Below are 12,980 nucleotides of genomic sequence, written 5' to 3'. Positions count from 1 at the left end.
CAGCTTAGAAGGCCTGTACCTCTGGAATCGCTGGGTTTCCACCGGAAGCAGGTGCTTGATGTCTGCACTGCCCGTGAAGATGCCCTCCAGGTACACCCAGCGCCTCTGGACATCAATCCACACGTCAAAGAGGGCCATGATCCGATTCAGTTTATCCTCCCAGCTGAGGGCATCCTCTTCGAAGACCTAGTGGGCACACGGGGAGGCGGGGCTGCTGTCAACTCCCCACCCGCAGAGCGGCCAGGCTGTACTCAAACACCGCAGATCAGGATGGCCGTCATGTGACGTGGCTCACATTCCGAAATACAGGCACCCAGTTCCTGCCAGCCCTGAGGTCCCCAAGGCCCCAAGAGACTGGCGAGTCCCGGCCAGGCAGGAGGGGGTCCCCGCTGGTACCTTGTAGTAGGGCGAGAGCTTCATAGCGGAGACGCTGTTGATGTGCTCCTTGACTTTGTTGAAGAGGTCGTCCCAGCCCCGGATCAGGCGACACTTGTTCTGATAGTTGACCAGGTCTAACTCGTAAGTATTCCAGACTTCTCGTATCTGAGCAGAAACGCAGCTAGTCAATACAGGGCTGCCACACGGGGCCAAGACTGACCAGCACAAAAAAGAACCACAGGTGACAAGGCCTCATCTTATGAGGACCAGACAGAGTCCTGTCCTGGAGGAAGCCTTGATTGAGAATGCTTTTTGATGAGGCTCAGTGATTAAGAGGTCAAAACATGGAGTTCTGTCCTGGAGAAAACTTTGATTTAAAGGGTTTTTCTCAGCACAGGTAAGCCCTGGGATACGAACACCCAACCTATAGACACTGCTACTAGCCTGTCATGGCTGACAAAGCAAACCAGGAACAATTTGGCAGACAGGACCTGGTCCTAAAATGAGAAAAGCTAGGGGTCAGAGCCCTGGAAAGGGAGACTGGAGGAGATGTAGTGAGCTCTTTCCAGAGGCTGACACGGAGAATGGGCCCACGGAGGATAACACATCCCATAACGGTTGGCTGCCATCTCTGAGGGGTTAGTGCTGCATCAGACTATGTGGGGAATTCAAATGATGCAAGAGGTTGGGTGCTGGTGAGCCGGTTTGCCACGCTTCTTCTGTTAAGAGGGAGATGAGGTTTCTGGTGAGGCTTTACCTGGGAATTTTTCCGACTCTGGCTTATAGATTTTTCCTATCTTTGTTTGTTGTTTTTACCGCTGAATCAAATTCGACTGGCCCAGGAGGAGATTGCCCCTCCTTCTCCAGCAGAGCATCTGGTGGATTCGAACTGCATACCTCTGGGATTGCAGCACAGCTTCTTGACACTAAGCCACCAGAGCTCCCTCATAACTTTAAATAACTGAGTCTGTTCCACTGATGCTCCTCAGTCATGACTGAAAGAGTCAGGCTGAAACCCTGAGAAATCCTTAAAGGCCCAGCTGGGAAGGGAGCTCGTGCAGAGTCCAGGCCCCACCTGTAACTGTGCACCTCAGCGACTTCCCACCGTAAGCCACTGGCCTCGTTTCCACAGCTCACACCCACATAACGGCCACACAGGACATGTGAGGAGGGGTCCGGGCTAGTACGTACGTACCTGTTTCAGAAACTCCTCCAGCGCCATCTCCCCCTGGGCCACAAGCAGCACGTCCTTGACAATGGCTTCGTTCTTCTGCAAGTCCACGTCCCAAATCTGGCCGAGCGTGAGCTCAGAGACCACCCAGGTGACGTGCAGCCGCTTCATCAGCTGCTTCCAGTGGCGGTCTTTGAGGGCCTCGGACTTGAGCTCGATCACCAGCATGTTGATCTGGGGAGGGTGTGCCATCAGGACGCGAATGCTCCGAGTGGACGACCCCCGCCACACCCACAGCGCCACCAACCTTCATGTAGCCCTTCAGAAGCCGCTGCACAAACTCATAGGACGCGTACTGCCGGAGCCGCGCGGGGAAGTTCTTCAGCTGGTTCAGGAGCCCGTCGAGGTTCTGCCGGAGCTGTCAGAGACCCAAGACGCCAGTCAGTAAAGCCTCCTCCAACCGGGGATACAGTCTGAGAAGGGGTTTTACAACGACGTTCACACAGTTCTGGAAAACTAATGTAAGTCACGTGCGAGATGCTGCCTGAGACCGTGTGGACTCAAGACGCGGTTCCTAGTCTGGTAAGTTTCTAAGGCAACTAAATCTACAGCTCTTAGTTAACACAACAGCCTGCGTGTTACACAAGCGCATTATACACAAGCCTGGGCTCACACCACACACACCTCTGAGCCTGTACATACAACACAAGTGTCATACATGACCCGGGGCTCCCACCACACATACCTCTGAGCCTGTACATGTTAGACAAGCATGTCATATCCTAGCCGGGGCCCACACCATGCGTACCTTCCGGGGCTGCACGGAGACCCAGGGCTGCTCCTTCATCTGATCAATTTGCTCCCAGACCTTAGAAAGTTCTGACCACACTCCTTTGAGGTCCTGCAACTCCTCCAGGGCCACCTGTGATCAGGAAGCACAGGCAGTCACACGTCGGGGTCACAGTCCCCTCAGAACCCGGAGCGGACGTGGAGACAGGGGAGCTAAGAGCCGGGGTCTCGCTCGCACCTGCACTCGCTCCTCACTGCCGCTCAGCAGCCCTGTGTCCGTCAGCTCCAGCGCCTCCTTGGCCTTGGCGCACTTCTCCCTATCGTCCTTCAGCCGGCCGAACTTCCCTTCGTAGATGGTGAGGGCTTGCAGTGCCTCTTCCGGCCGCAGGTTGCCCTGAAAGGAGGCAGAACAGAGACTGTAGCGCCCAGTCTCAGAGGTGAACAGGACGCTTTAAAACGGTGGCAGGAGACGGTGAATCCCCAAACACATCTACACACACCCATGACCTATCCAGCCTGTGACCGCTGCGCTCACTGAAGGTCTACACTCGACAAAGGGCGCCTCTCCTTCCACCTGGGCCGCTAGCCTTGGAGGTGGGGGAAGAGGTGGATGGACCTGGGCCAGACGAGAGGGACCAGGAGCCCCAACCACACCGAGTGAGCAGCACACCCAAGTCACTGGTCATTCAGCGGAGAATGGGAGCCCGAGGCCGGCACTCACAGGAATGGCCTCCACTTCAACACACTGCTGCCACCTTCCCTTTCCACGGCCATTCACTTTCAAGAGCAACTGTACAAAAGTCAGGATTCTACCAGATGGGCACCAAGATACAACGATAAGAGCCCTCACACGTGACAATGTGAACCTTCCTACGACTGTGACAGACTACACACTCCCTGGAGCCAGCCACAGGGACCTGGCAGTACAGGACCAAGAAGCAGGAGTGTCACCACAGAGAAGCTGAGACAGCCAGGCAGCACGGCTGTGGTCAGGTCCAGACAGAGCACCGGGCAGGAAGTGTGGGCAACCCTGTCTATGCCCTGGTCTGTTGTGGAAGCTCCCACCTCCAAACCAGAGGTCCAGGTGGACGGTGACCATGGTGAGGGTCTTGTCTAACGCTGTAGGCATGTGCACTGAAGGAGAGTGGAGAGTGCCACCCGAGACATCAAGCTCACCTGCCTGAGTTCCTCTGCTCCTGCCTGAACCTGCTCCTCCCGCAGGCCTTCAGTGCCACCTTCCCTGACACGGCTCCAACCAACAGCAAACCCGCCCTTCCCCAGCGCCTCCTGGCTGCACCACCGGGCTCCACCCAGCCTCCTCCTTCAGCATCGCCGGTCTCTCCTGTCAGGGCCTGAGTCCCCACCTGGCGGGGTGCCTGTGCTTCAGTCCACAGGTCTCACCACCACGCAGGGCCGTGCTGGAACACACAGTGCTCGACAACACGAGAACAAACGAGGAGACCCGGGTGTGGTGGGTCTGACAACTACAACTCGGAACGGAGGAAAGGTGTGGCAATTACAACAGGACCTGCGTCCCGAGACACTGAGGTTAGCAGCAGCCCTGGGAAAGTGAAGTCTAATTTTCAAATAATCTTCACCAAGTTTATAACGTAACATAAGCTCTGAGTAAATCTAGGCTGTTGATTCTGGCTCGTCGGAACACTGCAGGACAGAGAAGAGCTGTCCCCAACAGGTGTCAAAACCTTTAGGGAAACTCTCATCACCAGGAGAGTGTCCGGGAGGTCTGAACTGCCAACCTTTTGGTTCACAGCGGAGAGCTCATAACCCTACATCTGGGGCACCTTAATTTAAGTCAAACACTCTTTAAGGATTCCTAGACTTAAATGATTGCCACTCTAAGAGGGTCTGTAAGAAGAGGGCTGGATTTTCCTAGCTCCTCTCTTTCCACGTTTACTCCCCGCAGCACTAACCATATTTCATTAACAAAAAGGAAAGGCCGTCACGCCTGGAAAGCTCGCCCACCCAGAGAGTTCTGCCGTGAACAGCAGGTGGTGCCGGGGGTGCCCAGCGGGCGAGACTCACTGTCACGGGCTTGGTCTTCTCCCAGTCGGCCAGCAGGTCAATGGTGCGGCTCTCCACGGCCCGGTCCTCCTGCACGATCTTCATCTGCAGGTTGGCCACCTGCTGCTGGATGGCCGAGTCCTTCCGCCTCATGATGTCATTGAAGGCCCCCCACTCGCCCTCGATGTTGTCGATGTAGAGCCAGGAGGGCGGGAACTGGAAGCGCTGCTTCTCCAGCAGGCGCTGACCGTTGCGGTAGAGCTGCAGTGGAAGACACAGGCCACTCGTCTCTCTGAAAGCTACAGGGAGGGGGATCCGGTCCCCACGGGGGATCACACACGATGGACGCACAAGAGTCACGCATCTACTGTCCCCAGGATTCCTGGGCTCAGAGGGCAGTGAGTCAAGAGTGGGCCACGGCCAGTCCAGTTACGCCTGGGCTGCACCAGCATGGCCTTATGAGGGGCCGAAGCCTTCCAGGCTGTGCGTCCTCCCTGCTCCAATTGTGCACCAGACACACAAGCGTGTTGGCCTCAAGTTCAACCACTGAGGCGAGACCTCAACAGCTGGGGAGCAGTGTCCTCAGACCTCACTGTGCCTGCAGATCACCTGCAGAGCTACGGCGAGGCCACACACCTACACGTCCAACAAGCAGGCGGTCGGCCCTTCCTGCTTCACAGGTTCCCCAGGGAGTGAGAGACCACAAACCCGACGAGGGTCAGGAGTCGGGACTTCCCGTTCTCATAGCGCTCACCTCGACTTGCTTCTCAAACTGCTTGATCTTTCGCTTCAGAGACTGCACGTAGGTGATGAAGGTCACCGCGTCTGAGGTGCTGGCTGTGTCCACCGAGTGCTGCTCCAGCTCTTGACGGGACTGTATAGAGTGCGGTGGTCAGCACACAGGTCGGCATGCTGGCAGGGTTCACCAGCCGACCCCTGGACTGACGCGCCCGCCCGCCCACCCTCCGCACCTTGGAGATCTGGGAATGGAACTCAGTCATGTTGGAGCCCAGCATCTGTCCGAACTTGCTGAGAACCTCCTTGTGCCAAGAGTCGTATTTGAGGTTCACCTTGGACTGGACCTGCACGGTGGGGAGGGAAGGCACCTCATTGGTCCCTTGATAGCTGTCAGAGGACAGCTGCCTGCACGGCCGACACCCGACGAGGCCGCAGCACTCACCTTGCCATAATCGATAACTACCGGTCCAAATTCCTTTTTGGTTTCTGCGTTGTCAAATGTCCCTCTGGCCTTCCTTATCTGGACCAAGAGCGCCTGCCACTTGTTCAGGTCCTCCCCGAGCCTGTTGTAGATGTTCTCAGCTTGCATGTCCCACAGACACTGATACTGGAGCCACACCTGCCGTGAAGGGTCCAGGTGAGCCCGAGTTAGTGGTCGTCACACGGAGCGTCAGCACACGCTGTGCTCAGCTTCCTGCACAACGACCCCGGCACCTGAGTCACTGTCCCACTGCCCGCCAGTCAACTCTGAGTCCTAGCAAGCCTGTGGGCAGAGTGGAACTGTCCCGTGGGGTTCCGAGGCCATGACCTTTGGGGAAGCCGAGCTGTCCCTGGCCAGCGGCGTGCAGGCGTGAACTGACAAGTGCTTGGTCAGCAGTCACTCCTGTAACCACTGCGCCACCAGGGCTTCCTTCTGTCACCATTAGACTCTGCAAAGTCTCACCACAGATTCTCGGAATTTTTACAAAACAAAATCTCCTGGTCCTTATCCCAGTCACAAAAGGACAAATATTACATGATGCCACTGTTGTAGAATGGGACTGTCCTTGGGGTTAGGGAGACACTGAGTAAGATGGGTTCAATAATGTATACTGCACTGAAGCAGAGGAGGGAGAGAACCGTCTAAAAGAGAGATGTAACTGGGTATTTCTGTCATCACAGGAGACTAGAGCGAGGGCTGCATGGTGGAGGGGACCTGGGGGAGGGTTTGTAAAACAATGAAAGAATCTTTTCTTTTACTTTTCCATAATTTTTGGACTCATGTACTTATAACTTGTTAGTCAAATTTGTGTCTTCTAGGTTGCAACACCCCCATGATACATTTTCAAAGATATGAACATGTACGGCCAAGCACAATCAATAAGAGTGCATCTGAATTCCAAAATCAATCTCCATAATAGTCTATGTGTTTCCTACTGCCAAAGGGGCCCTTTAGAGTAGTGAAAGAAGATCTTCACCCTGAAACCCACAGCGTCCCTTTTCAGCAGGAAGTAGCTAAGAGAATACGCCGTCCCCTTTTCCTTATGACTCAGGGTGAAGTCTCTCTCAGGGAGGAGTGATAGGGAATGGCAAAGGATACACTGACAAAGAAGATTAATCAGAACTGGCTTTGACAAGCACTGTGGCATTTGGACAAGAACAAACTGGGAGGAGGGTAGAGAGAATAGTGCAACAATGAATGAGTGGAAGCCCAAAATCTCTGTAAATGTTTATGAAAATTAATAAAATATAATTATAGAAAAAAAAAAAAAAAATCTCCTGGTCTTGAGAGTTAATGCTGAGGGAGCTCTGGTGGACCTAGTGTCAAGAAACTGCAATCCCGAAGTTAATGCGGACGCTTGAACAGTACGACAACATCACCAATTTCACTTAATTGTAAACATGAAGGTAGTGGAGATGGAAACTGTTCTATGACCTCTAGACCTCATACAATGGAAAAAATAAGATACTGTAGCTCAAAAAAGCATTGTACTGCTTCTTGGGAATTTGGAGCTGAAGGAACAGATGATTATTTGTCCCCTTCCATTCTTAGTTTCTCTCTTGCACTGTGGTCGAGCCTCTGGTGGGTTTCCTCCAGGTTCTAAACTGCATAGAGGAGGCTGTCTGTCTTTCTCCCACGACTCACTGGTAGATTCATCCTGCCAGAGGCACCGCACTGAGTCTCATGCACAATGTCCCACTATGACGTCACCAGAGCACTTTTATCAACTAAGACATTAAATTGTGTGGGAAAAAAATGTACTGGTCTCCAAAGTGACAGCTCATGTCCCCAAAGCCCTGTCCTCCAAGCTGGGGCCCGGTGTGACTTCTCTACTCAGCCGTGTCTATTACAGCAGGAGTGACCCCGCATCTGTGACCAGCACAGCACCCCTGGGCAGGACAGGCAGCTCACCTTGACGTACTGCTCGACCTCAGTCACAATGCCCATCACCGCGGAGTATGACTCCTCCAGGGCCACGGGGCCGTCAGGCATCCGCGTCAGAGCGTTCCGGTAGAACTTCTCCTCCTCGGTCAGCTCGTAGTGGACACCCACCTAGGCAGCCAAAGGCACAGTGAATCTGAGTCCATGGTCAGCCGGGTCATCCTCACTCAGCTACAAGGACCTTGGCCCTCATCGAACTGGACTTTGTAGCTTGTGGTGAAAGTATGCTCTGAGGCTGAGGTTAGTGGATGCAGTTTCTCGCATCATCAAGTCTTTCAGGTCATTTCAACTCAGGGGGCAGAGGGTGTGGCCCTTGAAAGCAGCAGGCCAACATCGTGGCCTCGTCGCTTGAGGAGGGAAGAGCTGAGGATGTGATCTACTGTAACGGAGCGTCAAGTGAGACCAGATGTTTCTATCAACCTGGGCGATTCATTCTATGTGACTGCCTTAGTGTGCCAGGTGTGATAAACAGAAGACAGCGCTCAGACGAACTCCTGAGAGGTCATAAAGGAGGAAACTGGTGACAAGTGCTGTGGGGAAAGGCTGGGCAGGGGGCTGGGGGCCTGGAGTGGGCGTGCAGGCAGGGGCTTAAGTAAGGAGGGCAGGGCGGGAGCAGGGAGTGAGCCACCAAACATCCACCAGGAGGCGTTCTGAGCAGAGGACACAAGTCCAGGTGCAAAGGTGCCTGGGGCTTCGTTTCACTGTGGTCTCGTTGATGTTCTATGCTTCAGACCACCACGCTGCCTGGCGTGCATGATCTCGCACCCTTACGATGCCCTGTCCAGTGCTACAGACCTCCACGCTGTCCAGCACGCATGGACCACACACCCTTACGACCCCGAGCCCGCTGTCATTGTGTTAATCCTGTTGACCGTTTGCCCTTCTCACTGCCCTCTACCACAGTTCACTCGGCCATCAGCCTACCACTAAGATATGCTAAAAAATAACCCTGGAGCAAACCCAGAATCAAACCTGCCATACATGGGTAAGAGAAGCTGGGAGGCCATGCTCACAGATCCTCTTTCCTCCTGAGCACGTGTGAAGATTCCCATAACAGAAAGTGGAATCAAAGGGAAAAGCAGCAGGACTTGAGATTCCCCGAGCCCACGGGGGAATCGAGACCACCGAGAGCAGAGCCTGGACGCCCTGGAACTAGCTGGGGAAGGTCGGGCTGCACGGGGCTCTGGCTAGTGCACCCCAGCTGTGAGTCCACAGTCGGAAAAGACACATAAGGCGTGTGTGACGAGGCCCGGGCTGGGACCTGGCGGCTCACCTGGTACCGCTGACTCTGGATCCTGGGCAGAGACAGGACGACCATCTTCCAGGCGAACATCTCCTGATACAGTTTGTATCTGCACTCTTCAATGGGGGGGTTCAAATAGATGACCTGATTGGTTATTCTCAGCTCGTGGACAACGTTCTGTAGGTGAAAGGCGGGTTCACTTAGCCATCATGTGGCTGATACCTGATCCTCTACTTTACTGCAGCAGCTGCAGGAGGGACCGTGGAGGTGGTCACTCTGCTCCTATACATGGTCCCAGCGACGGCCCCAAGGGCTGTGGAAGCCCAGGGTGGGCCCTGCGGGTCCCTCAGGGCCTCGGGGCAGGACTTAACAGGTGCACAGGAGGCCCCAGCAGACTGACAGACCCTCAGAAACACTCACTTTGATCTTGGGCTCTCCGCCAGGTTTGTGACTGACTTGCGGAGCATCCGTATCCATGTCGACCTCTGCTTTATCCTCTGCGTGTCCAAGAAGGACCTGGGTCCAAGCTCTTAGGCCAGCTTGTAGGCGAACACCCAGTATTCGCTCAATCTAAAGGAGAAAAGTGGTAGAAAGCGGTGTTTCTTGTAAACATGAGCTTGCAAATCTGAGGAGTCTATCAATAAACAAGGTATCTGCAGGAATCTGAGCACTACACCCCCACCCTGGGGAAGCTGTGCAGAAGTGAGGGGTTCAAGACAGCAGAACACTCTGTTCATCTTCCTCTGTTCATTGTGTGCTGCACCCCAATTTACCCACTTGGAAGAGGACAGTAGGAGAATAGGCAGTGAGCCACAAACAGCAGAGGAGCTGGCCACCTCCAGTCTGTCCAAGGCTAACCCACCTCCTAAACCGTCCCCTTCCTGAGAGACGGCCCTTTGCTCCCTGCACTGCTCTCAGGCCTGTCGCTGCTGTAAGATGCTGGTGAGTTGGTCCCGACTCACTCGACCCCACGCACAACAACGAGACACAGAAACCCGTCAGCTGAAAGTCCATAGTGACGGTGAGCACAGTTCAAATGTACACCCACATACACCCCCTGAGCCTCAGAGGCCTCCATCCAGAGACCACGGCCCAGGTCAATACTCACACCCCGAGACCTAGCTGGGACCACTGCACCTCTACAAGAAGTGCTTTACTGCTAAGCTGGCGGAGAAGGAAGCCTGGGAGGCTGGGGAGAAGGTCAGCCACCTCAGGGGTGAGACAAACGGGAAGGGCACACAGCAAGTTGCCAAATACTAAGAACACAAAGGACATGGGCCCCACACACAGCTCCCCGCTGCCAGGCCTCAGATTGGAGGCAGAGCTGTTGGCACCACCACCCAGTGTCCCTGATGTGGTGGGGCTTCTGGAGGGGACGAGCCCGTTGCTTCTCAGTGACAATCTACCAAACCCACAGACAGCGTGCACCTTGTTCCAGCCACACACCTCGCCAGCCGCAGCCCTACCTCCATGTCCAGCTTGTTGACCCAGATGGGCAGGTTGGAGTAGGAGTGCAGGTTCAAGTCGTCCACGGCTTTCTGGACTCTGTTCAAGATCTCGGAGAAAGTCTTGTGATCGTACATGCATGTCTCCAGCGAGCGGACCTCGAGGTCGATCTTCTCTTCAATGATCAGCAGGTCGTCCACCTACGGGCAGGCAGAGCGTTTCATGGACCTGCGCGCCACCCACCTCCACCTCCAGACACCAAGTCCTGGACAAGCGGGCAAGCCTTCAGAGAGGCTGTTCATCCCCAGTTACCTCAAGGATTCTCCCCTTCCTCCACTGCTGAGGTAGCCTCTGGGGAGCGTCCTGCCTGCAGAGCTGGCCTGGGCACCGGTGTGAGTGCTCGGTTCTGCTCATTCGGGCTGCTCAGGGGCCAGCTATGCCCTGGTGACTGCGGATCGCGGCCTGGGGCAGCCGGGCTGAGAGTTCCACGGCTGGGTGTGGGGCTGCATCCGTATCCGCTCGGGCACTACCACAGCTCTCTAAGGACTCCAGCCCCGTGAGTCTGTGCATCATTCATCTCCTCTAACTGCAGGAGATGCCAAACCTGGCGGGTGGGCAATCCCCTCCTGTGTGACTGATTAACTGCCTCTGAAAACCCTCTATGTCACTATGGCAGCAACGAGTCATTTCCAAATCAACAGCACACGACTCTGGCGTGCTGGTGGCCTAGTGGTTAGGAGTGGCACTCTCAGCCCAAAAGGACACGGTTCAAAACCAACAGCTGTTCTGAGGCACAAAGGACAATCTCTGTCCATACGATCTACAGACACGCTGGAAGGACAGCGGGGGTCAACTCTGACTCAACAGCACAGAACAACGACTCTGCCCTGCAGGGCCACTGCGAGTTGTAGTCAACTTGACGGCAGTAGCTTGGCTTGAGTAGTCAAGTCAAAATCCCTGTGGTGCAAAGGGTACAACTACAAGGTTGGAGGTTCAAGGCCACCCAGAGACACTCTAGAAGAAAGGTCTGAGACCTGCTTCCAAAAACGCAGCTGCTGAAACCCTGGGGAGCACCAGCCACTCAACCCCCCGCAGTCACCCAGGGTGAAAACTGACATGGGGGCACACGCTGCACCCACACCGCGGGGCCTGAGGTCCCGGTGGGCACCCACCTTCTCCTGGAAGTTGAAGACGGTCTCCGCCAGGCGCTGCACGTAGGGGTCGAGCTTGTAGGACTCCCAGAGGAGGGCGACCCCCTCGGCAATGAGCGCCTGCACCTCCTTCTTGAGGCCCGCCACCAGCAGCGAGATGGTGTTGCGCTCCTCCACCTTCTCACAGGTGCGCTCGTACGTGCGCACGCTCTCGATCAGCGAGATGGCGAAGGGGTACAGCTGGTTTGCTTGGTGGGCCTTGTTGACAATGGCCAGGGGCACGCGGAAGCCCAGCCACTTGAGGTTGCGGACTTCTTTGGAGAGCGTGATGATCTCGGGCAGAAAGTTCACCTTCAGCTTGAGGACGTTCCCGGTGCGGCCTCGGACGCGCGTGCTCTCGATGGTGAAGATGCGCCCCGTGACGCCCAGGTTGCGCTGCTGCACCTTCTTGGCCCAGTCGTCGAAGATCTCCTGGGTGTTGAGCTTCATGCGGAAGCTGTCCCCGTCCTGTTTCAGCTTCTGCCCCTCCACGTGGTTCTCCCAGCCTTTGCCCAGCACGTCCTCCACACGCTTCATGTAGGCGGTCAGCTGCCTGTCGATCTGCTTGGCCCAGATGATAGAGCCCGACACGGGCGGCAGGTCGCGCACGTGGCTCATCTTGCAGGCCTGGCTCTGTGGGTACTGCACCTTGAACTTGTCGTGCAGGGAGCCGATGTCGTCCTTCACGCGCTGGATCAGCTGGGTCTGGTACTCCCGGATGGCCCCGCGGATGTGGGGCCTGACGAACAGCGCGTTGAACCTGGAGAAGATGCGGAACATCTCGTTGGCGTTCTTGGCAGTGCCGAGCTGGTCTCGGAGACGGGCGGTGATGCGGGTCTCCACCCGGTCAATCCTCTCGTCATATCGCTTCATCGCTGCCTCCCAGGCCTCGGTCCCTTCTTTGGACACATCCAGCCCGTCCACTTCCTTGACGTTCTCGTAAGCAAGGTTGACCTCCTCAATGGCGTTTGCGTCGGCAGCGTCAAACAGAACTTCTGCTACTTTCATGTCCTGGGGTTCGGGGACCTCGCCTTGATTCTGTTGTGCAACTGCTGTGACCTAAATGAGAAGGTTCAAAACAAAGAGCATTTACCCACCAGAGATGGGAGCTGTGAAGCACAGGGTGACGCGTCCCCACAACAGCCTGACGCCCCGCTAGGTTCTCAGCTCTCCGTCCCACCCTCCAGACCCTCCACATAAACCAAGTCACACACCACAGAGCCGACTGCGGCCCTGCACTAAGACTTCCGAGGACGCGGTGGCACCGGACGTGGCTGAAACACATGTAAACACCCTGGATTCGGGAACTTAACCTCCTCTAGGTTTAGTCTAAACTTACACTGGAGCACAGATGGACACATTGTCAAAAGTGAAATTAATGCCATCAAACAACTTGGACACAAACTGTTCAGTGAGAACCTACTTTGCTGTGTAAACTGTCACTGAAAACAAAATTTGCTGGTGTTACGTGCCGTTGAGTCGCCTGTGACCCATAGCGGCTCAATGTACAGCAGCTCTGAACCCTGCCCTGTCCTGAGCCAGTCTCACTAATTCTGACACACGAACCCCCATCTTTTTTTT

At 55.4% G+C, this 12,980-nt stretch overlaps 1 protein-coding gene across 1 annotated transcript in view; it reads right to left on the bottom strand.

Annotated features, from left to right (window-relative positions):
- Positions 1 to 12,980, bottom strand: part of DYNC1H1 (dynein, cytoplasmic 1, heavy chain 1) — a 76,467-nt gene that overhangs the window by 36,676 nt on the left and 26,811 nt on the right. The window contains exons 8-22 of the mRNA XM_006879075.1: positions 11,382 to 12,458; positions 10,230 to 10,409; positions 9,184 to 9,333; positions 8,794 to 8,940; positions 7,491 to 7,631; positions 5,541 to 5,717; positions 5,332 to 5,442; positions 5,115 to 5,234; positions 4,382 to 4,621; positions 2,577 to 2,732; positions 2,358 to 2,471; positions 1,857 to 1,967; positions 1,574 to 1,783; positions 397 to 543; positions 20 to 186 (exon numbers count right to left, since the gene is read on the bottom strand). Coding sequence (XP_006879137.1) covers positions 20 to 186; positions 397 to 543; positions 1,574 to 1,783; positions 1,857 to 1,967; positions 2,358 to 2,471; positions 2,577 to 2,732; positions 4,382 to 4,621; positions 5,115 to 5,234; positions 5,332 to 5,442; positions 5,541 to 5,717; positions 7,491 to 7,631; positions 8,794 to 8,940; positions 9,184 to 9,333; positions 10,230 to 10,409; positions 11,382 to 12,458 — 3,248 coding nt within the window. The remainder of the gene's footprint in view (positions 1 to 19; positions 187 to 396; positions 544 to 1,573; positions 1,784 to 1,856; positions 1,968 to 2,357; positions 2,472 to 2,576; positions 2,733 to 4,381; positions 4,622 to 5,114; positions 5,235 to 5,331; positions 5,443 to 5,540; positions 5,718 to 7,490; positions 7,632 to 8,793; positions 8,941 to 9,183; positions 9,334 to 10,229; positions 10,410 to 11,381; positions 12,459 to 12,980) is intronic.

This window comes from Elephantulus edwardii, unplaced genomic scaffold (assembly GCF_000299155.1).
Source record: "Elephantulus edwardii isolate Elephantulus edwardi_28Jun2011 unplaced genomic scaffold, EleEdw1.0 scaffold00002, whole genome shotgun sequence".
NCBI classification, from domain to species: domain Eukaryota; kingdom Metazoa; phylum Chordata; class Mammalia; order Macroscelidea; family Macroscelididae; genus Elephantulus; species Elephantulus edwardii.
Note: the sequence above shows the minus strand (reverse complement) of the source record. Positions and strands in the feature narration are given on the sequence as shown.